Genomic DNA, 26,616 nt, shown 5'->3' on the forward strand with positions numbered 1-26,616 from the left:
GACAAAAGCACGCTACACTTTTCAGATTAATTTTGTAAACAATTTTGAGAAAGACGGTTGCATGTTTTTTCTTCCACATCCGCGCGTGAAAGTGAAAAACAACTTTGTGCCCCTTGAGTTGACCTTGTCTCATCAAATCCCAATAATGCAAATCGGGGTTGCAATATATGACTAGATAAAAATAAAGTCCTCTATAGATGCCTCTAAGTGCTTCATAAACATAAAGTTATCATTTTACACAACTTTCTATTATTAACAGTTTGTGTACACAGAGGGACATGTTTCCTGGAGCATGTGGAGGGGAGGGAGCAACTCTGATTTGGCCACAGGGCGAGGAGTAGGAGGAGAATTTAGAAGGGGCGGAGGAGGAGGAGTAAGAGGAACTTGTGAAGTTGCTCGTAGATTTCATTGAGAACTCGGAGTGCAGCCGGTTAACACCTATGATCTGAGCTGTGGTGAAGACTTTAACTCTACCTGTTGGGATTAACCTTTCCGTGTCAAACTAAGGATATTCATTTTGACGCAACATCTGGAGCCCCATACTGCGGATCTATGCGAACCCAACGCGGGACTCCTGCACGTTTGTGAAGCTGAAGAGGAGGAATGTATCGTTTCTTAGTGAAACTGACATTTCTAATTCCAGCAATCGTCTTCTCAGAAGGTGAGCTTTAAAAAATTAAAGTGGTATCACCTGTTTAGATTCAGCAGAGAGACTCTGAGAAAGTTACAAAATGGTTAGTAACTTGGACTTTGTTGCAAGTTGCCAAATAAGGCTTTTCTGTTTATTATATTCAATGAGACTGTTAGATTATTGCATGTCGAATAATGAGAATTATTACCTTGCTATAATAATTTTATTAAGCGTGGGAAAAGGTTCTGTGCAAGCTGCTGCAGACTGCGCTGTGGTCGCTGCTGACTTTCCCCGTCTTCTCCAATGAATCAGAGCAATTAAGTTTGTGTGCACCGGAAAGATTGGTGCCGAATTAGTTTTATGATGTTTAATTCAGCCACATCATAACTTTTAAAAAATATTTTAATTCGACTGTTCCAATAAAACTTAACACCTGCTTGATTAGGTCTGAGAGTTGGTTATAAACCACATGAGAGAAGAAGTTGGTGCGTGTGCTGGGGTGGGGGGAGGGGGGGCTGTGGTAGAAGCTAAAGGAGCTGCGAGGCTGATGGGGGCAGAAGGGGTGCACCTTTTGTCTGCAAGTGTGGGAGAGTGTTGTGAGTGCCGGGTGGTGGGGGTTGCTGAGGGGGGGTCCACTGTTATCCCGTCTGCTGGTAAACAATGCCGGGGGAGAGTGTTTTATGGCTCGTGCTGGACTCTGATTTCTTTTGTTGCGCATCTGAGCCCCGCAGCTGCCGCGCGCTCTTCCTCCTCCTCCCGCAAAAAAAGCGTGCCCCCCCATATACTGCCCTCCTCCCCCCCAATCCTCCACCTCGGCCCCTCCCAAAAGCCACGCACCACTCACCACGCGCTCCTCTGGCCTCACCGGTGTCCCCGGCAGGCTCCCCCAAAGCATCCCCCAAGGACACTCTCGTGATAAATCAATTAATATATAAGGGAACGCAAGTGTAATTTGAGATTTTAAGCAAAAAATGTGACTTTAGATGTTTATAAAGTTTAATTTTTATGGATTTTGTGCATTTAGAATTTACTTTAAGCCTCAGATTTAATTTTTTTCTGCACTTTACAGGTTTAAAATGCTCCCTGCCTACTGAGACGTGCCTAAATGGAGGAAGATGTGAAGCCACCTCAAATGGAAATGGAGAGTGCAAGTAAGTGATGGGAAAACTCCTAGAGAGAGAGAAAAAAAGTGATGTTCCAGATGTTACACTCCAAAACATACCTACACGCAGCTATTATTGTTGTGTATGTATTTCTTTAAATTTGTGTGGTCTTTGAAAGGGCATTTTAGTTGGAAAGAAAAGGGGCCGCAGGTTCCCCCCTTTCCATTCCAGCCTTTGAGTGGGTGCTGTGCCCAGCAACCGTAGAGGCCCTTCTCAGAAGTTTTGCTCTATTCCTGTATTCCTCATCCAGTTCTTTTTTTTGCACTGCCCCTTACACACACTCATTCTCTCAAAAAAATGAGAAAAACCTTGGAAAAGTGAAGAAATCAAAAGAGCGTAGACCCACAATGCTCAGAATGAGAAGGACAAAAGCAGTCCACCACTCTCCTCCCCCCTCCACAGCAGCCCATTAATGAATGCAAGACCCCCACAGCAGCAGAGTGAGAGGACGCGTCCAGCCCTAAATCTTGTTGTTCTGCTCTTTCACGGGCGACAGCTGGGGCTCGCCCGCCGCCCGTCACTCCATTGTCCCCGCAGTCAGAATAATGCTGTGTGACTAATCTGAGTGGGGCTTCCCATCATGCCACAGCCACCCCAGACACCTCAACACACACCAAACTCCTGCTGCCCACTCCCCCAACCTTCCCCAAAAAAGGCTTGTCTCCATCATTTTGAATCGAAAGCCCCCCCTCACCCCCAGCTCAGTGCTTGTGATCTCCATTTGAAAGCCAGATGGCTGTGAAATGTAATTGGATTGGATGTCAAGAGAGTGAGATTAATTGGAATAAAGTGCAGAAATTTAAGGGCAAACAAGTGGGAAGAGGAGCATAGTGGCAGATTGGGATCTGTTTGTTTACTGTGGACTGATGTTATTAGTTTGCTGATGTGACACCTAACATGACTACATACTCCTTCTGCAGTCACTGAATCAGTCAAAGCTCAAAGTTTAGATCCTGGAGATTTTATGTGACAAACAAGCAAAGAGGGATGCTAGTTTGCAGTTTTTGTAGTCAGAACAGGTGCATTTAAAAAAAAAAAAGAATTATTTCCATTGTGATTCCCAGCAGTGGCATCGTTTGAAAAAAAGCTCAGAGGTGGCCCGATTTGCCCTCTGGGCATGTGGTTACGGCGGCCACTTTTCTGCTCTGTGGGGACAACAGGGAGCTATTGAAGAGCCTGCACTGCTAGCCTGGGGCCACCAATTCACAACATCTAATCTGCACGCTCCACACACACACACACATAGACCTCCGCACGTGTGCACTCCCTGGCACACCGACACTCTCCCTCTACCCCTACAAAGCTCCTATTGTGGCCACCATCTCTGCTCGGTCTAATTAAAAACAGGCAGGATGAGGGCATCACTTCACCAACCAGCACTCTCTCTTTCCTGGCTGCTTTCAGTAATCATCCATCCCCAGGCAAAGCCAAGCAGCAACCAGTCCTGGGATGCACTTAAAGAATCATAGGTGAGAGCGTGGCATCGACGGACCAAAAGGGTTTCCAGTTATCATTGTTTTCAAGTCACACTCGCAAACGCTGGTGCCTCATCAGCGATGGCAGATTCACCCAGATACTGTGTGGAAGGCCTGGTTGGAAAGTCCACCTGTGGTTAGTGAAACTGAGATGTGTCCACACATTGAAGTCAAACATTACCGACAAAAGGGGTTAAATGGAAGAAAAAAGTTTAAGAATGACTTCACACCTCATGCCACCTATTCCACCAACGCACACACACGTAAGACACCCATTGCATTTTGTGGTTTTTGCTGCTCCGTGTGACACAGATTTGAGTGCTGAGAGAGATCTAAATCCTCCTCCAGCACAATTCCCACGGTTGAAAGATTTGTAGTGGATAGTAGAATGGAAATGGTCAGATATAATGTTTTGAAAATTGTTGAGCTAAATCTTTTTTTAATCTTTCTCACATAATATCCACAAACTTCTTTGTATTTATATTCACTGAGGTTTTAAGTGATAGTCCAACAAAGATTATTTTATTTGACCTTTAGTCTTACAGGTGTCCAATAGTAAAGGCGAAAGAAAAGAACACAAGGTTTCCAACCATATAGTGTGCATTTAAATTTAGTCAGCTTAACTTAAACTCCAGGTTGACTTAATTCTGTTACCCCTAAATAAAATCTAGAGTAATTCATTTCCTTCAGAAATTTTCTAACTCATAAATGGAGTGCTGCTGTGTGTTATTAGATCTAAATATAGCTGTTCTGTGAATACCTCCGAAAGCCACAAAAAAAGGATGTTTTCCTCACATCCAAGTTGTAAAAATAGCATCTCTGTCTTTTTGTGGACATGCGTCATTCCTTAAACCAAACTGGGCTTACTGCTTAGTTGTATATTTATGTGTCTGATTCAGATCATGTTCCGCTTTTGTTTGTAAGTACTCTTGTTTTCTGCCTCTGTGCGACAAAGATGCTGATGTTTTCTAGGCATTTGGCAATGCCATAGTCACAAATGGAAACCATAACACTCTTTTGGCGTGGCTGGGTCATATGATGCAAATAAACATGTGACTCAACCACAACAAATCATGAATTCCACCACTGTCAGACTCTACACTTTCTGACTGGTTAGTTCCTCTTTTTTTTTTTTTGCAGAAATTATGATTGTCGCTAGACAAACAAGTTTCTTGGGTTTTTAACTAAACAAAAACAAAATGTTCAGCTTTTGGTTAAAACCTAACAATGGTTCTCTATGTAGCACAAAAACAAACAGCTTGGTGTGACTTAACTGTGTTGAAACAGCTATAACATACGCCTGTGAGGGGAAACACAAGGTTGTGACTCTGAGATTCAAGAGGTTATTGGAAGGCCTGGGGCTTCCTGTTTCTCATGGTGGTTGGTAGTTGACTGCCTCTGTAGGTTGTGTGAAAGCACAAGATGAAGGGCACAGCGTTCTGTGACTCAAATTTAGTTTCCATTGATGGGACAGTAACAGGGGCATGGAGAGGCTGAAAGGGTTATGACCCCAAAACTCACCCTTGTGTAACTTACGCTGCTTAGGAGGACGAGACTGTTTTGGTGCTTTAAACACATTTGAAAGCAGGAAATGACATCCAGACTGTGTGGGGTTAGTGTGATGAACTTAGGCAACTTTGGCTGGTGCTGTATATCAACGATAGCACATCTCACTTAAGAACACCTTGAATGAGTCCCTCACCGCTCAAGAAATGATATGCCCTTCCACCAGGAATGCTGCTCTTCATTTGTCCTCCTATAGGATTACCAAGCAGGTCTCTGTGAAGGCTCAGCTTTGGAGCATGGGAGTGCATGACGGGGTTAAATGTGGTGACTGATGTTGGGCTTTTATTGGGTTTAAGGCTTCAAGCCTGCCACTCCCTCGGTCAGATCCATTCCCAGGATGCCAGGAACCTCTCGAATCCAGACGAAATGAAGGGTTTGGGGTACCCTGTGGAGAAAGAATCAGTCTCTCTTACGCTGAAATATTTAACACAAAAATTTTTTCCCATATTTATTGTTGGTGTGGCTTTTAAGTGGACTGCTCTGGATTTCCTCAGAGCAGGGCAATCAAAGCGGTGCTGTCAGAAGACATAGATAAGAAGCTATTTCATTCAAGTGGGCTCTGAAAGCTCACATTCGCCAGCTGAGGCTGTCAGAAGTAGAAATGACACCTCCAAAATACACTCAACCTTGAGCAAGTCCTTGGTCACTCCTTTATTTTCTTTAAGTTTTGCTTCAATTGAGTCAGAGAATGTTTTACTTATTAATCAGTAGTTCTCTGTGTTTACTGGAAGATCTTTTAAAGATTTGCTTTGAGTTGTTAATGACCATTTTGAGATTAATATGTATTTGTATAGCATTAATAGAAGTGTGCTTTCTTTAATTTAAGCTTATAAAGACTACTCACAAGTTGAAGCAGAGTTAAGTCAGCTTAGCAAAGAGACATTTGTAACAAGCTTTAAATTGCATGTTGTCTACTGATTCTAGACATCCCACATCTATTGTAAAAGGAGAACTGCTACGTAGATTGAGCAAGAGTGAATTTCTTTGTTCCCCTTACATCAGAGCTGGGAAAATCTTATATGTAATTTGATTGGGTCAGGGGCCACCTTGAGTTAAACTCATTACCCAACACTACAGAATGAACAACTTTATTTTTAAATGATCCCTGCTTGATCACCTGCTCATTGTGCATTTAAATGTTATTGTGTGCATCCACAGCTTATTTGTCAGCTGATATGCTATGCCTTACTCACTGACTTTGGTCATTAAGTAAGGGTTTTACTAAAGCAGCCATTTTCAAGTAACCCCATTTGAAATATGCTAATGAAATGTAGAATTTAATTTAAATGATCCAATGTTCAACCTGGACAAAAAAGATTTTTTAAACTTGTTTTCAAGTACTCTATGGGGCCCTCTGGTGGCCCGGTGGTCCTAAGCTGCAGCTTATTTTGTTTATGGCTGGGTCTGACTGTGCTGTACATCACTCAGATATTTGATATTTTAACTAAAAGACGCAAAGTGACTATAAAGACATGTTGAAACGGTTCTGCGCTGAGGATGTGGAGCTGACCTGTAATATACCTGCCTGATTGATCTTAATCAGAACAATGCTGTGTAGGTTAAAAGTCATCTGATAATAGTCAGGTGTTTTAACTGATTTCACTGCGAGATCAGAGGTTGGTGAAAGGGTACAGCCAAGTCAATAATGTGCTGTCAGAAAAACAAGGTTCACTGAACTTACACAACATTAGCTAAGCGACTAAATTGTGTAAGTATGTTTTTTTTATTTGCAGCGAAGATATGTAGAATTTGTTTGCCTATTACATATAAGGTATCACTTCTCTAAATTAGTTATTTAAAAAAAAGGTAACTAAATAAAACAAGAAAATCGCTGTTGAAAGAAAGCCATTAAAAAGTACCATTTGTAGTTTGCTGTTATTCCTGTAGCGGCTCTAAAACCAAGCAGATAGCGTAGGGACACTCACTTTCTCAGCTCCTCTCACTGTCACATGCAAGGCTCTTTAGTCTGTAATTTTGCAGTTGAAGCCCCTTGCTAAGTTGCAGTATGTCTCTACACTCTCGACCACAGCTGGGTAGAATGATATGAGCTGGCTATTTGAGGTTTTATGACGTCATTTTTGTCATATCTCTAATCTTAATGATGCAGCTTCCCATCCTTTGGTTTTAATATTTTGCAATAAATATTCCAGTTAAAAGAATTCAAAGCTTTCCATAATCAGTTAATTTCTACGTTTCTATAGCCAAAGCATGTTATTAATTTCTTGGTCTTACACAAATGTGCACCCCAGGGGTCAGATCTTGGCTAATGATTAGTTACATTAAAAAAAAGAAAAAAAAACATCAGGGCCCCTTCAATGCTAGAGAGAGGATTGAAGATATATTTTATAAGCAGCAGGAGAGAAAGTACAGGAAGTTCACACGTGCACGCTTACTGTATGTTGCCCTCGACCTCCTCGTGCATTTTTTCCACAGCAGTGGCATTTTCCACTGCACAGTTGGACTGGTTTTGTGTTGTATGATAAAGTCACCCCCAGAAGTGACAGATGGCAGATCAGGCCCAGTGGGACAAGAGCAGAGAGGGGAGAGAAGTCAAAGAGGCCGTCCCACACTCACAAAAGTGCTTAGGGTCAGAGGTCGGGGAAGCATCTGCTCCGGCCTGAGGGAACATTGCATCGCCGGGAGAGACCTGTTGCCGTGGTGTGCTGCTAGTCTGTTCAGCCTGTGGGTGGATCTTTATCTCTGAATGGGGAGACTTCACGACAAAGAGGATCTGTTACAGCTATTTGGTGTGTGCTGATGCAAAAACCGGAGTGCAAACATTCTGCTTTAAAGGAGGTCTGCTGCATTCTGCTGAGTGAGAATTCTTACACCAAAACAGTCAACTTCTCTCCTGAGTATCCAGGATGTTTTGATAGTGAATCACAAAAAAAGAAGCAGGAAACCTCAAAGCAGCCTCAAATGCCTTTACAGTGGTCTGACAATTGCAACTGTCTGGACTCTCTGTTTGTGCACGAAGGACTGTTAAACCCCCTCGACTGGTCTCACCTCACTAAGTCAACAATCAGAGTTTTAGCAGTCTTGTGTGACATAAGGAAAGGGTTGTAAAAGCAAACTGCTGTGATCTATAAATGAATCCCTGCAGGAAAGAAGTCAAGATGCAAGTTGATGCTGAGGTAGTAACCAAACTAGAGGGAAAGAGGATGTTGGGTAAAATGAAAGGAGAACAGGTAGGCAAGAGAGGAATTAGGACTGGATTGCGTGGTTTAAGGGAGTTGGAGCGACAGAAGTTGCAACAGCTGACTTCACATGGGTTCTTTATGTCCCTGGAGGCAAGGTTGGCTTTTCAGTCCCCCCATCTGAGAAGAGGACAGGAGGAGGGGGGCATTGAGGGGGATAAGGGGACAGGAGGACGAGGAGGAGGAGAAAGGAAAATGGGAGGAGGAGGAACCCTGTCCAACAGCTGCCTTCATTAACATGCGCACCTGCTCCCTGTGGAGATACTCGGAGGCCAACAGATGCCCTTTCTTACACATAAACACTCACGCTCGTGTGCACAACTGAACACTGTCGCACAAGCTCCAATTCAAACATAAACATGTTTTTTTCCCACTGATTTAAAATTTTCCTTCACGTGACAGATGGGACCTTACGTCTACATAAGCAGCATGTAAAACGTAAGGATTTTGTAAGTGTGAAATCAAAGTTAATAAATTGTTTGATGCCTTTTCATTTGTGGAATCTGTCTCTAGCAATCTGCCGAGAGGTGTGAATATTTTTCATTACTGCTGAGACCTCTGTGTCTTTATTTCAATGATCTTTTAGAGAGGCCCATGAGACTGATGGAATAATTGTTCGTGACTAGATTGGATGGAAATATTAGAGAGCTTAGGGCCTGAATGCAGCGCTGCATGGGGCACATGCATAGGCGGCACAGTCGCCTTGATCTCTACAGTCATTCGAGATGAATTTGGACAGCGTGGGGGTAAAAGGTAGATGGGACCAAGCAGTTATGGCTAGACTATTTAGCAGTGTCTGTTGTACCAGTAGAATGTGTTTTCAAGGTTCTGAGAGGGCCTAATCCGGAGAGACACACTAGAACAACATGTCGTCCATGTTCAGTCTAGGTTGGGGAGAAACAACTTTTATCTCCCCCCACTTCCGCCCTTCTGAAAATCTCCTTTTGTTTGTTCTCCTGGATGTTTGTTCCTATTATTTTGTCAGAAAAAGATCCCAGTTTTATAATCTTCACCACCTCCTCCCTGTCTTTTCACAGGTGTTCCAGTGACTACGTAGGGGATCGGTGCCAATACCCAAGCCCCTGCAGCCCGTCCCCCTGCCGCAACGGCGGCGAATGCCGTGCTGTCTCCCATGGCAACACATTTGATTTCCACTGCGTATGCCGCCTGGGTTTCACCGATAGACTGTGTCTAACTCCCAGGAACCATGCTTGCATGAGCTCCCCCTGTCGCAATGGAGGAACGTGTGACCTTATCAGCCTCAGCAGCTTCCGCTGCCGCTGCCCACCAGGATGGTCAGGTATGTGGCTAACATCAGTTTCTATCCTATTTCACTTTAAACTCTCATGATTTACTCACCTCTTTTGTTTGTTTGCCCAGGTAAAACCTGCCAGACTCCAAACCCGTGTGCTTCCAATCCATGTGCAAATGGCGGCCAGTGCTCTGCTTTAGATTCCAACTTCAAGTGCACCTGCCCTGCCAACTTCCAAGGTCAAACCTGCAAGCAGGACATTAACGAATGTGCCATCAACCCATCTCCATGTCTCAATGGCGGCTTCTGTGTCAATGAAGTTGGCTCTTACCACTGCCGCTGTCCTCAGGAGTTTACTGGTCAACACTGTGAGACCCTTTACTCCCCTTGCAGCCCCTCACCATGCCAGAATGGAGGCACGTGTGTCCAGAAGGGAGAAACCACCTATGACTGTAGCTGTCTCCTAGGTAGGTGTACTGAGGTCTCACAACATTAAAATGCCACATGTTTTTGTCAAAGTGAAGGTTGTCTCATGAGCCATTATCCAGTTATTGCATGGATATAATTTCACTCTCAGTAAGTTAAATCTACTCTTATGAGGAAGTAAGGAAGGAAATATTTCTTGGGTTAACTAATGATTGTGCTAACCAACATCTCTGTCAGAAAATCCATTAATGAAGCCCCTATCACCTTTAAATCATGCAGCAGTTTGGATATAAAAAATTGCTACTAGATGTAGATACACTGTGAAAATACCATGGCTAATCATTGTTGATAAAGAAAGAAGTGTCTCAGAATCTGTAGTTCTTAGACTCTGCTAGTCTCAGGCCATTTCTGATTCAAACAATTTTTGCTTTTATGTCCCAACCCTAAACCTAATTGTAATTCTGACACCCAGCCTTACACACAAACTACTTAGTTGTTATATTATGTATATCGTAATATTCCATGTGTCTGTGGACAAGTTTAACCAACCAATGACAGTGCACTATCCAGAGATTCCCTAAAATTGGAGAATTATAAAGTATTTCTTTCTATTTGCAAAAACCATGAAATAAAATAACATTTCAATGTTTTTTTTGACAGTAGCAACACCTTTGAATGGAATTGGGCAAACTTAAAAACAAATGTACTAGTTCAATTTTCACTTAAATATTCTGCAGTGATAATGGCTACTTTAAAATAAAGCTTAAGGTTCATGAAATTATTTCTCTGTTTGTGAAAACAAGCAAATTCTGTTTAAATGTGATCTTATGGATGGCTTTTTTTCGTCCATTGTTCCACCATTAGCAGACGTGTGTTTACAAGTGAGTCTATGTGTTCTGTTAGAACTAATTGGGTTTGCATTTTAGTTTGAATGTCTGTTTTTCCTTTAAAAAAATATTTGACCTGAAAAGCAATGTGTTGTGATAAGATCTATTGGGAGGGGTGTGTAATCTTTGGGTTACCACACTCTCTGCCAACCTCCACTGGCAGGATATAGTCATGCAGACGTTTCCTTCTGATAATGAGCAATGAGCCCACAATGCAGTACATCATACTACCTGTAGATATACACACCCCATTGATTAGGTCACATACGGAAAACAATACCTTGTTTTTCACCCCATTCAAACCAATCTGTCTGCCATCTTTATTGTTTGGGTGCTCAAAGGTGTTACAACATTGTGGTTAGTGTTGTTACAGTTAGGTTAGCTCGGTCCCACGACCCACATTGAAATGTTCTCCTTCTACATTTACTTGATTTGTGCATTCCTCGAAACATTCAGCTTTTTTTAATCTTCTTGTCTTCTAGTGATCAGCACAGGACACGTTATTTAGATAAGCAGATGAATGAGGGATATTGAGGGGTTGTTGTGTGTTAAAGTTTAATCCGTGCTGTGTGTGTCCCGTTGGGGGGCCTGCGCTGGAATGCGTTTAGATTGCGAAGCTGCAAGAGCACCTGCAGAGCTGTGGGTTGATTGTTAATCAGACTGTAAAACACTCACTCGAGGCTTTGATGTTTGAGGAGGACACAGGCTGTACTGTCAACTCGAAGGCTTTAAAACAGTGTGCCACGAGGATATGGAGAGCTTATCGTTTTATGTTTGCTGTGATAAGGACAGGAAGGAAATGTGATTATTAACCACATCTAAATGGTCAAGTCCGTCTTCACCATACTCCACTTTGTTTAAGAGCTTTTGGTCGTGTCTACCTTTTCAGGCTTTACAGGCCAGCACTGTGAGCATAACATCGATGACTGCCCGGAACACAGCTGTCAGAATGGTGGTGTGTGTGTGGATGGAGTCAACACCTACAACTGCCAGTGCCCACCTCATTACACAGGTTATCTCACTCTTTATATTATTTTTGAATGCCCACCTTTGTAGTTGTAATAGAATTCGCTACTGTAATATACGAAGTTCTTATGCTCTGCTTTAATAACCTGATCAGGTCAGTATTGTACTGAAAACGTGGATGAGTGCGAACTGATGCCCAATGCATGCCAAAATGGAGGAACATGCCACGACACGCACGGCAGCTACCACTGTGTGTGCGTCAACGGCTGGACGGGCGACGACTGCAGCGAGAACATTGATGACTGTGCCAGCGCAGCCTGCTACAACGGCGCCACCTGCCACGACCGCGTGGCCTCCTTCTTCTGCGAGTGTCCACATGGGCGCACAGGTAGGACTACCGCCAGTCCTGCTTTCAGTACTCACTCTGAAAACTAGCCTTAATAAAAAGAGATTAAATGAGGTGCTTTTGGTCATACAGGTTTGCTGTGCCACCTTGATGATGCCTGCATCAGCAATCCTTGTCAAAAGGGCTCTAATTGTGACACCAATCCGGTAAATGGCAAGGCAATATGCACCTGTCCCCCAGGTTACTCAGGATCAGCCTGCAACCAGGACATCGATGAATGCTCCCTCGGTAAGTTATAAAGCTAGTTTCACAAATGTAAATTTCTCTCTGTTGTTGCATGGGGGTAGCACAGGGTAAATGAATTATTGTATGTTGCATGTTGTAGGTGCCAACCCTTGTGAGCATGGTGGTCGCTGCCTCAACACGTTAGGCTCTTTCCAGTGCAAGTGTCTTCAAGGATATGAGGGACCTCGATGTGAGATGGATATTAACGAGTGCATATCTAATCCCTGCCAAAATGATGCCACCTGTCTAGACCAGATTGGAGGTTTCCACTGCATCTGTATGCCAGGTGAGACAACATTTAGTCTGTTTCTTCTTCTTGTGTTGATCATTAAAATTGTTGAAAAGGGGACATAATTAAAATCGAGAAACAGAACTCGACATACAAATGAAGCAGTTCAATAAGCGTCTAGAAAGTAACACTTTCTGTTGTGGTCTGTTTACTATAATATAAATGTTAAATTCAGTTTTATACTAGAAAGCGAAATTACATATCCAAACTATATAATTGTCCTTTGCATATTTTTTGACATTGTCAAAGAATTAATACTTAATAATAAGGAAGTTTGACTGCTTATTTTATGATTTCAGGATATGAGGGTGTGTTTTGCCACATTAACACGGATGAATGTGCCAGCCAGCCTTGTCTTAACAATGGAAAATGCATAGACAAGATCAACTCATTCCACTGCGAGTGTCCCAAAGGTGAGATGACAGAAGAGAATCTGTATAACATTGTCCAAAAAGGCTTTTAGAACTCTTGTGAAATTAAACTGAACTGATTTAAACCCTTTAGAGAGAAAAATGAGTAATAAAAGAGGGTATCATTAACCAATCTGTCAATGAGTACAGCACATATTACTATACTGACTGAATGTTAATGATTTACTTCTTCTAATGGTGCTTCTGAATACTTTGTGTGGAGACTGGACAATGTGGACCAAGCTGCATGAACATTAGCATATTTGGCGGGCAATGCTTAGCGCCAAAATTGGGGGGCAGGGATTGGTTTAGAGCCGGTGAGTCGGGGGCCATTGTGCTGTGGCTTAAACTAAAGATTTCCCTGCACAGTAAAAGCTGGGAAGAGGAGGGGGCAGAGTGGAGTTAGCATTGTGGACTGGTTTGTAAAGACTTTCAGCCTCCTGCAGACCCACTTCAAATGCAAATTAACTTGTCTGTGAAACGTTTTTATTTTACATTTATGCATATTATATTGTTAGCTGAAAATATTGCAAAATATGTTTATCTTGATTTCACATACCTGTACTGAGTTTTGAAACCAAACACTGAATATTCTGTCTTTTTAAATACAATTACAGGATTTTCAGGAAATCTGTGTCAGGTGGATATTGACGAGTGTGCCAGCACACCCTGCAAGAATGGAGCCAAATGTACTGATGGACCCAATAAGTACACATGTGATTGTGCCGAAGGTACTTTCTTCAAAACGCAAAATAGCATTTTGTGTCCTGTTGTGATAAATGCAATACTTAATAACTACTTGGAAAATTAATACAATAACATCGATACATGATGTTTGAAGTAAAAAATAATCCAATAAATAAATATTTCTACAATATATTATTCCATATTTTTGTGTTCTGTTGAAATAAATCAAGCACTTAAAATACTTCCTAAATTCTTATAATAGTCTGTACTTAAACTTGAGATAAATAAATAAATATGGTAAGCACTTGTTAAATAGTTTTTGTTATATTTTATAATTAAAATATTATGAAATATAATCTAAATTAATTAGATATAAGGCAAATTAAAATAAGTTGAAATTGTAATGTAATAAAAAACAGACATAGACTATGACATTGTTTAGCAATTTTCTTTTAAAGTTAATTCAGCATAAGTTTAATTATGTGTTAAATTTTTATAGTACATCATTTAGCATAATGTCTGTGCAATTTGTAGTATAGTATTTCATATGTTTTGTTGATAAATACATTTGTGTTCTTCAGAGGCAGCACTTGTTAAATAATTAAGTTCTTCTTTTAGCATATTATTAAAAATATTGAATATAAAGTAAAAATACAAAAAACATTTATTTATAGAAATAAAAATAAACAAAATATTTTTCAATTATTATTTATAGCTTTTTTAAAAAAAAAAATTGGTTAAATAATTTACTTTTCTCTTTCAGGTTACACAGGGCAGCACTGTGAGATTGACATCAACGAGTGCTACTCTGATCCTTGCCACTATGGCACATGTGAAGATGGCCTGGCCTCCTTCACCTGCTATTGCCGCCCCGGCTACACTGGCCGGCTGTGCGAAACCAACATCAACGAGTGTCTCAGCCAGCCGTGTCAGAATGGAGGCACTTGCCAGGACAGGGAAAACTCGTACTTCTGTTCCTGCCCCAAAGGCACTGCTGGTGAGAAAACCAGATTAATTTTCTGATATTATTTCAGAGAAAATGTCTTTAAGTTTTTTATATCTTTTCCAACTTGTTTCGTCACACACCAGGGTCCAACTGCGAGGTGAACCTGGACGACTGCAAGAGTCAGCCCTGCGACTATGGGAGGTGCATTGACAAGATCAATGGCTATGAGTGTGCGTGTGAGCCGGGTTATACAGGTGAGTAGCTGGATGGAGTGTACAGGTGCAGGGGGCAGGGTCCCCTGAGCTTTGGGAGGGGCAGGTACGACAGGTGGCTGCCGGGTCTGCTGCTGTGGAACAATGGTGTCAGGTTGCTTGTGTGGGACAGACAGCCGGAGAGAAAGGGAAGACTACCCCCCCCCGAACCTGATCCATACACACACAAAGCTCTAACTTTGTTTGCCCTCTGAAAAGACTGTGATGTTAAGCATGGAAAGAGTCTGTAAAGTGATCCTGCAAAAACAAAAGAGACTGGCTTTTAATCACATATCAGATGCTTGTTAATGTAAAAGTGCATTTCTAGTCATTTATCCATAAGGTTTTACCAAAGCAAGTAGGCGACTTGTCTTCATTCCTTTTGCTGCTCACCAGAGCTGGTTCTGGCTGGTAGCTGCTTTGTGATTATTTCACAAAAGAAGCAACAAGGAGGTAACAAGTGGGTGTGTGTGTGTGTGTAGGCTGCTGTGCATGCCTCCTCCCAATCCTCTCCACCATCTTTTTGTACTCATGGGGTGAGTGTGGAGGGAACAGCAGGACTGAGACACAGAGGGACAGAGGTCTATTGTGACCAAATATCAGGCAGTTGGGCCCTTCCCTCCTGATTGATGAAGAGCAAAAGAGGAGGGATGTGTAGGCCAGGAGTGGGAGATCAGAGGTGGTGGTGGGGAAGGAGGGTGGTTAATTGTTACTTGGCCATGTTTTAAATGGGTCCGGCCTTCTGTCCTCGTAAACAACCTGGTTGAGGTTATTTCTTCATGAAAAGAGGGTTCGGGGATTTGGCGTGAGTGAGAATAGGGAGAGTGGCCTTGCCACATACACACACATGCATACTCCCACTCTCTTGGCAGCACCTCCCTCTTTCAGATCCAGCTTCTTCCTATTCAGCATGTCCCCATTTAATCAATGGGTAGAAGTAAAAAGGCCACGAGGTTGGGTACACACTGGAACTGCTGTTGCTTCTGCTTACTGAATGCCAAAAAGGAGACTTTATTTCGCTGTCGTTCAAAAGCTGTACTGACCACAGAGTATCATGGAGAGCATATTATGTAAAATTTAAAGGGTACCACACCAGACAGCACCTGCTTGCCTTCTTTAATGATCCTTGAGAGTGCTTTGCTTGGGGATTTAGATATTTTGTCAAATTACAACCAAAAATATTTAACCTATTTGAGTTGGATTTTTGAGATGGATCCATACAAATTAGTGTATAAATAAAGGTTTTTTTTGAAAGAAAGAAAAAGGAAACATGTTAAACCTCACAAAAGCCAAACTTGTCATGTTATCCTCAAATCCTGCTGTATTGTTTTTCAGGCACAATGTGCAACATCAACATAGACGACTGTGTCATCAACCCCTGCCACAATGGTGGCACGTGCATCGATGGCGTCAACAGCTTCACATGCATCTGCCCTGAAGGCTACCATGATGTCACCTGTTTGTCAGAGGTGAATGAGTGCGCCAGTAACCCTTGCATCCACGGCCGATGTCAGGACCTCATTAATGGGTGAGTGGATGAGAAGTTTTAAGAGAAAAAAAATCAATAACACCAAAGAGAAAGCAACAAATCCTTACTTTTCATTTAACGTCTTGTGAAGCTATAAATGTACCTGCGACTCGGGCTGGAGTGGCCACAACTGCAATATTAATAACAACGAGTGCGAGTCCAACCCCTGCATGAATGGAGGAATATGCAAGGACATGACCAGCGGGTACCATTGCACATGCAGAGTTGGCTTCACCGGTCAGTTTTAACCTTTCTTTCCACTTGCTTTTCACTGGTGACAAGGGGTTGCTAATCTGGTGAAATTCTAACCCAAATGTCTTCTTTATAATCCTGCCACCGTAGGACCTAACTGCCAAACTAACATCAATGAGTGTGCTTCCAATCCCTGCCTCAACCAGGGAACCTGCATTGATGATGTGGCTGGATACAAGTGCAACTGTTTACTGCCTTATACTGGTATGGCATAGAGGGGCTTATCTTTCACTCTGGGGTCAGACTACTTCCTGGATTCTTAACATGAATTGCTGTCTCAGCTTTGCATGCAGGTCTGAAAGCATAAAGATAGTCTTTCAGCTTCCTCACAGAGGTTTTGTCCTATCGTATCCTGTGTTGTCTAAGAAAACACCAGCTAAAAACAGGGATGCCTGTTTTTGGCGTCTGTGCATGGAAAGATCAGCTTGTCTGTTTGGCAGGGATAACACAGGGAATGTGTTTTGGAATAACAAAGCAGCTAGTTTCAGCAGCAGACGTGCACTTCAAGCTTTGGTCTCTCTTCTGCCACGTCCTGTTTCCTGTCTAAGATCAAACAATAGCAGGAAACAGGAAGGCCCTTCCTGTTTGGCTAAGTTGTCATGGAAATGGATAAGGAAGTGGAATGGAAAAGGGAACTTAGAAACTAATGTTTTTACTCTACAGATCATGGAAGATATGTAGAAAACATGGTATTTTTTACCATTTGGAGTTAGACATTGATGTATGGTTGAAGTAATTGCTGCATATTGTTAACTATTGCTAATGGTGATGTTTGTTTTGTCTCCAGGTGAAAACTGTGAGACTCTGCAGGCCCCTTGCAGCCCCAGGCCATGTAAAAACGGAGGAATATGTAAGGAGGCTGAAGACTATCAGAGCTTTTCTTGCATCTGCCCTGAAGGATGGCAAGGTTTGCGTCTAATAACATTTGTGTGTATAGTATGTGCCTGTTAGTTTATCTCTCAGTTCATTGTTTTACTTATGCATATCCCATTGATGTGTCTTTTAACAAAAGGTCAGACTTGTGAAATTGACATCAATGAATGCGTGAAGAGCCCTTGCCGCAACGGTGCTGTGTGTCTCAACACCATGGGTGGCTTTCAGTGCAAGTGCCAGCCAGGTTACACCGGTCAATGGTGTGAGACGGATATTGACGACTGCAAACCAAGTAAGCAACTGACCTGAAGCATAACAGGTTAACTTCTATGACTTAAAAGTAAAAACTTTGCCTAACATTCACTTTGCTGCGTTTCAGATCCATGCAGTAATGGGGGGCTTTGCCGCGATAGCGTCAACAGGTTTACTTGTACCTGCCTGCCCGGGTTTCGTGGCAGCCGGTGTGAGCATGACATAAACGAGTGTGAGAGCAACCCTTGTAAAAACGGGGCTAATTGCACTGACTGTGTTAACAGCTACACCTGCACCTGCCCACTGGGCTTCAGTGGCATCAATTGTGAGATCAACACCAATGACTGCACCGACAGGTAGTGTGCCTAATTTAGTAATTCTATCTAACTTAATCTACTGAAATGTAGTTTTACTAATAATCTGATTGGGTTTTCCTCACCTGTTGTACAGCTCTTGCTTCAATGGTGGAACTTGTGTGGATGGGATTAACACCTTCACCTGTCTGTGTCTAACTGGATTCACTGGAAGCTACTGCCAATACGACATCAATGAGTGTGACTCTAAACCATGCCTCAATGGAGGCACCTGTCTTGATGGTTATGGGACTTACAAGTGCACCTGTCCTCATGGCTACACAGGAGTCAACTGTCAGGTAGGCTAAAATGGCACAAAGATGGTGTGATGCTTACTTGAAATGGCAAGTTGAGTCCTAGATCTGGACTCAAATTGCAAGTTAACACAATGAACATTAGCTCATAAGTTCTTTGCAAATTGAAGTAAATCTTCTGATAATTACAACTGTTACATATTCAGGCATTAAATTAGGCTTAAGTATAAAACAATACGCAATTAAAAAACTGAAGCAATTCAGTGTTATAGAAATTAACTTCTGAATATTTCTGGTACTTGCAGTCTACATTTAAATAGTTTCTAAAATGCATTCTAAAAACATTTCATTTTTTCAGAGTCTTGTGCGCTGGTGCGACTCCTCCCCTTGTAAAAATGGAGGTTCTTGCTGGCAGCAGGGCGCCTCGTATACCTGCCAGTGTCAGACTGAATTTACTGGCCTCTACTGTGATATCCCAAGTGTGTCATGTGAAGTCGCTGCCAAACGACAAGGTATGATAATTCATATCATGTGCCATTGCTTTAATCCTCTACTTGATTAAATCTAAAGCCAGGAATAATTGACAAGTTCCTCAAGTCATTTCTACTTTTCTTGGTTCCAGGTGTGGAGGTGTCTCAACTGTGTAGGAACTCGGGCCAGTGTCTGGATGCTGGAAACACACATTACTGCCGCTGCCAGGCTGGCTACACTGGGAGTTACTGCCAGGAACAGGTGGACGAATGTTCACCTAACCCTTGCCAGAATGGAGCAACCTGCAATGATTATCTTGGAGGTTACAGTTGTGAGGTAAAGGAAATACCTTTAAAGAATACAACAGTATAAACTGTTGGCAAACTTACAAGGGTTCATTGCGCTGTACTTGATGATTTAAATAACCAAATGTACTTCTGTTTTTTTTATCAGTGTGTCCCTGGTTACCATGGTGTGAACTGTTCAAAAGAAATCAATGAATGTCAGTCTCAACCCTGTCAGAATGGAGGGACCTGCATCGATCTCATTAACACCTACAAATGCTCCTGTCCTAGAGGGACACAAGGTACACATCTGCAAATTAAAATCAAATACCGTTCAGATATGCAAGGGTTTAACAGGTGTAATAGATATATTTTCTAAAACAATGCATCTGTCTGCAGGTGTCCACTGTGAGATTAATTTGGATGACTGCAACCCTCCCAGCGACCCACTGACGAATGAGCCCAAATGCTTCAACAACGGAAAGTGTGTAGATCGCATTGGAGGCTACCAGTGCTTGTGTCCGCCAGGTTACGTAGGGGAACGCTGTGAGGGGGACGTCAATGAATGCCTGTCTAACCCTTGTGACCCCCGAGGGTCGTACAACTGCATCCAGCTTCCCAACAGCTACCGCTGTGAATGTAGAACCGGATATACAGGTACGGATGAGGATCGATTTTTGTGTCCTTGGAAACTGATTGTGTAGATGTCCAAAAGAACAGCTGACAAACTTCTAATGTTTCTGCTTTACAGGACAACGTTGTGACAAGGTGTTTGATGGCTGCAAGGGAAGACCCTGCAGGAATGGAGGAACATGTGCTGTTGCCAGCAACACGCCTCATGGATTTATCTGTAAATGTCCACCTGTAAGTGCTGCTAGAAGTCCTAGTTACAGTTGCTTCTCATACAAATCCTAACCAGTGATAATGGTACAAATGATAAACTCTTAATATTATAATATTTTTCTTATAGGGCTTCACTGGGTCTTCTTGCGAGTATGATTCTCGCTCCTGTGGCAGTCTGAGTTGCAGGAATGGTGGTACATGTGTGTCTGGCCACCTGGGTCCACGTTGCTTGTGTCCCTCAACCTTCACCGGGCCTGAGTGTCTGACTCCCACTGACAGCCTCTGCATCTCAAATCCCTGCTACAATGGAGGCACCTGCCAGATCACCCCTGATGCTCCCTTTTTCCAGTGCAGTTGTCCCAGTAACTTTAATGGCTTACTTTGCCACATATTGGACTACTCCTTCGTCGGAGGGTTTGGCCGGGACATCACACCGCCTCCAGAAGTGGAGGTGAGCTGTGAGATTCCTCAGTGTGATGAGTGGGCTGGTAACCATATCTGCGACTCGCTGTGTAACAACCATGCCTGTGGCTGGGACGGAGGTGACTGCTCACTCAACTTTGATGATCCCTGGCAAAACTGCTCGGCTGCTCTGCAGTGTTGGCGATACTTCAACAATGGCAAGTGTGATGGCCAATGTAACAGCCCAGGGTGTCTCTATGATGGCTTTGATTGTCAAGGACAGGAAGGGCAGTGCAAGTAAGTCTGAAAATAAAAACTGTTTTTGAGAATGAGTCATAAAAAATGGCTGTGAAAAATCTAAAACTTTTCTCTGTGTTTTTCAGCCCTCTTTATGATCAGTATTGTAAGGATCACTATGCTGATGGTCATTGCGACCAAGGCTGCAACAATGCAGAATGCGAGTGGGATGGTCTGGACTGTGCTAACAACTTGCCAGAGAAGCTAGCAGATGGACATTTGGTTCTGGTCGTCCAAATTCCCCCAGAGCTGCTTAAGAACCGTTCTTCATCCTTCCTCAGAGAGCTGAGCAACGTTCTCCACACTAATGTAGTGTTCCGCCGTGATGCAAAAGGAGAACCAATGGTCTTTCCTTACTATGGCAATGAACAAGACCTGGTGAAACACAATGTGCTAAAACGCTCTGCAGAAGGCTGGCCTGAGTGGACTTCAGTGCCATCCAATGTTTTGGGTGAGGTGAAGGAAAGTGTGTCCTCCATGGTCAATCAGCGGAAACGGAGAGAGTTGGATCCAGTGCAAGTCAAAGGGTAGGAAGACAACAGTTTTAACAAAAACTAGAATGAGTTAGGATTTTGAAAAGTAGTCAGTGCTAATTTTTCAACCCACTTCTGCTCACAGATCGATTGTATATCTGGAGATAGACAATCGGCAGTGCTACCAGCAGTCTACTGAATGCTTCCAGAGCGCAACAGATGTGGCTGCCTTTCTCGGAGCACTGGCCACCAGTGGGAACCTCAATGTTCCCTATATTGAAGCTGTAACAAGTATGTCTTAATATTTACAGATTAAAATGTTTTCTGTAATAACATATGTAATTATATACAAAATGACTACTAAATTGAAGTTCAACATGTTGAATTATTTCTATCTCTCTAGGTGTGAAACCTACTCCTAGCTCTACAGAGTTGTTCCCCATGCATTTGGTATTCCTGGTGTTGGCTATTTTGGGTTTCATATGCCTTGGTGTGATAATGGTTCAGAAGCGGCGTCGAGAGCATGGCCAGCTCTGGATGCCGGAGGGATTTAAAGTATCGGAGCCCAGCAAAAAGAAACGCAGGGAGCCATTGGGAGAGGATTCTGTTGGACTGAAGTAAGTGGATTTCATATTTTGCTGCATCTCAACACAATATTGATTTACAGGTGATCTAATCTCTTTTTTTCATTTTTGAAGACCTATGAAGAATTCAGACAGCAACCTTATAGATGACAATCAAACTGAATGGGGAGATGATGATCCAGACTGCAGGCACTTCAGGGTAAGATGGACAGTTAGTTTATGTTTGCAGTTTTATATTTATTTAACAAACTTTCTTCATTTAATCACTTGCGGTAGTGATATTAATACTACGATGATCTTTACATTCCTCAGTATGAGGAGCAGGCAATGTTGGATTTAAGTGATCATACAGACCAGAGGAAATGGACCCAGCAACACCTGGATGCAGCTGACCTCCGCATAACATCCATTGCACCCACACCTCCTCAGGGAGAAATTGAGAATGACTGCATGGATGTCAATGTTAGAGGGCCAGGTATGTTTGCAAAAGTGAAAATACATAGTATGGTCAACTTGAGTGAATATACTACAATTTCAGGGTATTGCATCGCTTTACTCAAATGTCGAATCCTACATTCATTTTCAGATGGTTTCACGCCTCTGATGATCGCCTCCTGCAGCGGTGGAGGACTGGACACCGGCAACAGTGAAGAGGAAGAGGATCCATCAGCCGAAATAATCACAGACTTCATTTACCATGGAGCCAACCTCCATAACCAGACTGATCGCACGGGTGAGACTGCCCTCCACCTGGCTGCCCGTTATGCCCGCTCAGATGCCGCCAAGCGCCTCCTGGAGTCCAGCGCAGACGCCAATGTACAAGACAACATGGGCCGCACCCCGCTGCACGCTGCAGTGGCAGCAGATGCACAGGGAGTTTTTCAGGTAGCTTGCTCATTCGTCCATTCGTTCCCACATAGCTTTGTGCTTTCACTTAATTGACAGCCTAGCAGCTGAAATTCCTTTACTAAAGATATTTGTCTCTGTGCAGATTTTAATCCGAAATCGAGCCACCGATCTTGATGCCCGCATGCATGACGGAACAACACCTCTGATTCTGGCCGCGCGATTGGCTGTTGAGGGCATGGTCGAAGAACTTATCAACTGTCATGCTGATGCTAACGCCACTGATGATTCTGGTAGCTAAAGTTTTATCATCTTGTAATCTGCACAAATCTTTACACATGCCCCTTTGTGCTTTGTGCTTGGGAGATAAACTATTGTGATGTAAAATCTTTGCAGGAAAATCTGCTTTGCACTGGGCTGCCGCTGTAAACAACGTGGAGGCTGCTGTGGTGCTGCTGAAAAATGGTGCCAACAAAGACATGCAGGACAACAAGGTACGGGCAAACTAGGGAAACTATTTACACCCCTTTAACTTCAGTGCAAGTAGCACATTATAGTGAAGTGGAAGGAAATTTGTACATGGTCTTCAAATTTATTTCTCACAAATAAAAACCTGAAAAGGGTTACATTGGTTTGTATTCAGCTCCCTTTACTCTGATTGCCTTAAATAAAATTAATGGAACTACAGTAACTCCCTTCATGTAACCAGATTTCACTTGTGCACAAGAGTCTAAAAAAAGTGATAATTGAAAGAAGAGAAAAAAAGGAAAGTGTCTGGTTTGCAGGGGAAATGCTGAGTAGCAAAAAACCTGTGCCACACACCCTTTGCACACTAGTCCCTCGGTGTGAAATATAGTGGCTGGTTTGTTCATCAGAGAACGGAAAGGTCGTCATAGTTGATGGCAAGATGACTGAAACTAAATACAGGGGCAATTACTTGGCAATTAGGCACTAATTATTTTATTCGTACAGTACAACAAAATGTAAAAAAGAAATTAGGGCTATGAACACTTGTGAGGCACTGTACTATCTGTTTATATTATTAATTGCTTCTAACTGAAGTTTCTGGTGTTTTGGTTGTTTTTAGGAGGAGACACCGCTGTTTCTCGCAGCCCGTGAAGGCAGTTATGAGACAGCTAAAGTTCTTCTGGAGCACTTTGCCAACCGCGAAATCACTGACCATCTTGACCAACTGCCTCGAGATATCGCCCAAGAGCGCATGCATCACGACATAGTCCGCCTGCTAGATGAGTACAATGTGGTTCGGAGTCCTGGGCTGCACAGCGCCACCTTGAGCACCTCTACCCTCTCCCCTCCTCTCTGCTCCCCCAATGACTATCTCAGCAACCTCAAGCCAACCCCCTCTGGGAAAAAAGTTCGAAAGCCGAGCTCTGGCGGGAAAGGAGGGAAGGATGGAGGGAAAGATATAAGGCTGAAGAAGAAGAAGCCAATGGATGGGAAGAGTAACTTATTAGACACAACAGCTGTTCTGTCTCCTGTTGAGTCACTTGAGTCACCCCATGGTTACCTGTCCGATGTGGCCTCTCCTCCCATGCCATCACCTTTCCAGCAGTCGCCGCCTATGTCCTTAAATCAGCTACAAGGCAATGGGGACTCCCACACAGGCCAGATTAGCATAGGTAAGGATATGAGTTGCATGTCATTTGATCCCCCCCGCCTCACCCACTTGCCTGTGTCCAGCCCCAGTAGCCAGGGCACAACATCTGCGGGTGGCAGCAGAGGAGGCCAGTGTGACTGGCTGACCAGGATGCACCCTGGTGTGAGCCAGCAGGGAAGCTTCACCCAGGGGCCGCCGATTACACACAACATGATGGGTGCCCTGCATGGCGTCAGTACTGCCACTTTGTCCCAGATCATGGGTTACCAGAATTTGCCAACCAGCCACCTGGGCTCAGCCGTGCACATGATGCAGCAGCCTCGCTCCAGGCAGCTGCAGCATCAGAGTTCCAACTCCACCACCGTCAGTCAAAGCCTGAGCCAGAGCTTCCCGAACATTGAGCTGAATGGTGCTGACATGCAGCCAAACGGTGGCTCGGGCCGTTCGGTTCCCATCCACACTGTGTTGCCACAGGAAACGCAGATGCTCGGCACCCAGTTTCCAACTCCTCCCTCCCAACATAGCTATACAGGACCTATGGACAACACACCTAACCACCAGCTACAGGTACCTGAACACCCATTTCTAACCCCTTCCCCTGGATCCCCTGACCAGTGGTCCAGCTCGTCCCCACATTCCAACTTGTCCGACTGGTCAGAGGGCATTTCTAGCCCGCCAACAAGTATTCACTCACAAATGAACCTAATTCCAGACCAATTTAAATAGAGACTTTCATGCACAGCAAATAGAAAAAGAAACACAGATTCTGCCAGAAAGATGAGAAACATTTCTCAAGACTGAAAACTCTTTTTTTCATCAGTTTTTGAACCAATAGGATATGTTTTAGTTATTTTTGTATTTATTTATGTGCTTTTTGCCCTAAAAGAAAAGATTTTATATTTATGCTTTTTTTTCTAAGTATGAGAACATTAAAAACTGTCAGAAAAGAGTGTATATCAGAGAGAAAGCCTCCTTGATATGTACACTGGTTATTTATTTGTTTTATGTAGATATATTCACTGGATTTATTTTTATGCCTTTCAACAGTTTTACACAAATAAATTTTATTTGTTGGTAACGGTATGTTTTATGTTTGTACAGGCCTTTCTCACCAATTTTTATAGAATTTTGTCAAATGTTCAGTGTTAATTATATATATTTTAACCTTCTTTTGCCTTTTTTTGGGTTACTTGTTTTGCTACTGAACTACATTTTGATAAGTCTTATCACTGAGTCTGTGTTAGACATCAATTTAATATATTTATATAAAGTGGCACCTTCCCTTAAAAGCTTGTTACACTGTCTTATCTGAAGCGGAAATCGAGAGGCAGAATAATAGACCTAAGAGGATTTTGAGATTTCTTTGGACCTTTTTAAGCAAAAAAACTAATATTTCTTAGTGGTTGAAAGACTCTGAGCTTACTTTTTATTCAATATTGTTCTGGGCTGGTGCTGAGTTATTGATTTGTGATCATGTATGAAGCAAACATTGCCTCTTTGTCTCATATTGCTTTATGAATCATTGATTATGGTTACCGTGTTTAACCTGTCAAGTGTTAAAATTGCAGACCTAATGTAGAATGTAAAATGTTACATTTGCCACTATTTTAAAAAGTGCCAGTGTGATTTTTTTAATTCGTTTTTCTTACGAAAAGCAAAGTACTTTTTGAGATTTCTTGTAAAATTGTCTTTAAGGAGGAAAAATTGTTTGTAAAAGTAAATGGGACCTTTGTGTGTTTAATGACATCACCTGCTCTTTAGTAAGGAGTGTGTTTTATGGTGTCTACATGTCATGTTTTATAAACTAATCCAGAGGTAAAGATGTTTTTAAGATGAATAAGTGTAACTGAATCTTCATGCACAGTTGTAGTTTGATAAGAAGAAATATTTCCAGATCAAAAATGTTGTAAATTTGTCACGATTGAATAAAAAGATATGATTAAAAATAAAACGGCATATTTTTTTTCTTTTTAATATGTGTGTTATTGTATTAAAAGTAAGTAGACAGCTGCATGCCAAATGTAGAGTTACATTGTTTGGACCTTTTTTCTGATTTACCATTTAAAACCCCTTAGAGCTCTCACCCCCTGGAAAATACAGTGGAAAAATGCAACGGGTGTGTCGTTGCATGTTAATTAAATAAACAACTAGCTAAAATTCAACAAACAGCAGTACATAACACCCAAAAGAATTGTAGATTTCACAGCGAGAATATCCCAAGCTGTGAATATACAGTATATAACACCCCAGTTCAAAGCATCTGAAGAAAAGAAAAAGAAGAAAAAAAAAAAGAGTATGACAAAACTGAAAAGAAATGGCTGTCCTCTTACACTTGTTCACTCTACAAATCTGGAACCTATGTGAGAGTGGCAAGAAAAATGTAACTGGAATGAAATAGGGAAAAAAGTCTTCAGAAGTAATATTCAAAGTTTGCCACAGCCATGCAAGGGATTCCTCAGTTACATGGCATAAAGTGCTCAATTCAGATGAATTAAAATGTAATTTATTA

General features: G+C 42.5%; 1 protein-coding gene across 2 annotated transcripts; it reads left to right on the forward strand.

Moving 5' to 3' along the window:
- The first annotated feature begins 421 nt into the window (after positions 1-421).
- Positions 422-26,058, forward strand: LOC102233486 (neurogenic locus notch homolog protein 1-like). Of its 2 annotated transcripts, XM_005798662.3 has the most exons (34): positions 422-661; positions 1,701-1,782; positions 9,070-9,332; positions 9,413-9,751; positions 11,487-11,609; positions 11,718-11,951; positions 12,042-12,197; positions 12,295-12,480; positions 12,783-12,896; positions 13,511-13,624; positions 14,344-14,577; positions 14,670-14,780; positions 16,113-16,305; positions 16,397-16,542; positions 16,648-16,761; positions 17,345-17,464; positions 17,570-17,722; positions 17,810-18,038; positions 18,133-18,334; positions 18,648-18,801; positions 18,912-19,096; positions 19,214-19,346; positions 19,444-19,701; positions 19,796-19,908; positions 20,015-20,586; positions 20,673-21,113; positions 21,205-21,350; positions 21,463-21,676; positions 21,758-21,842; positions 21,956-22,118; positions 22,230-22,528; positions 22,635-22,782; positions 22,886-22,983; positions 23,577-26,058. In XM_005798662.3, the coding sequence occupies exons 1-34, from the start codon at positions 604-606 to the stop codon at positions 24,831-24,833; spliced, it is 7,437 nt and encodes a 2,478-aa protein (XP_005798719.1). In that variant the 5' UTR covers positions 422-603; the 3' UTR covers positions 24,834-26,058. The 2 variants fall into 2 exon arrangements, with proteins under 2 accessions (XP_005798719.1, XP_023194058.1); XM_023338290.1 differs by lacking the exon at positions 16,648-16,761.
- Positions 26,059-26,616: the final 558 nt, after the last annotated feature.

Source organism: Xiphophorus maculatus, chromosome 8, assembly GCF_002775205.1.
Source record: "Xiphophorus maculatus strain JP 163 A chromosome 8, X_maculatus-5.0-male, whole genome shotgun sequence".
NCBI lineage: Eukaryota > Metazoa > Chordata > Actinopteri > Cyprinodontiformes > Poeciliidae > Xiphophorus > Xiphophorus maculatus.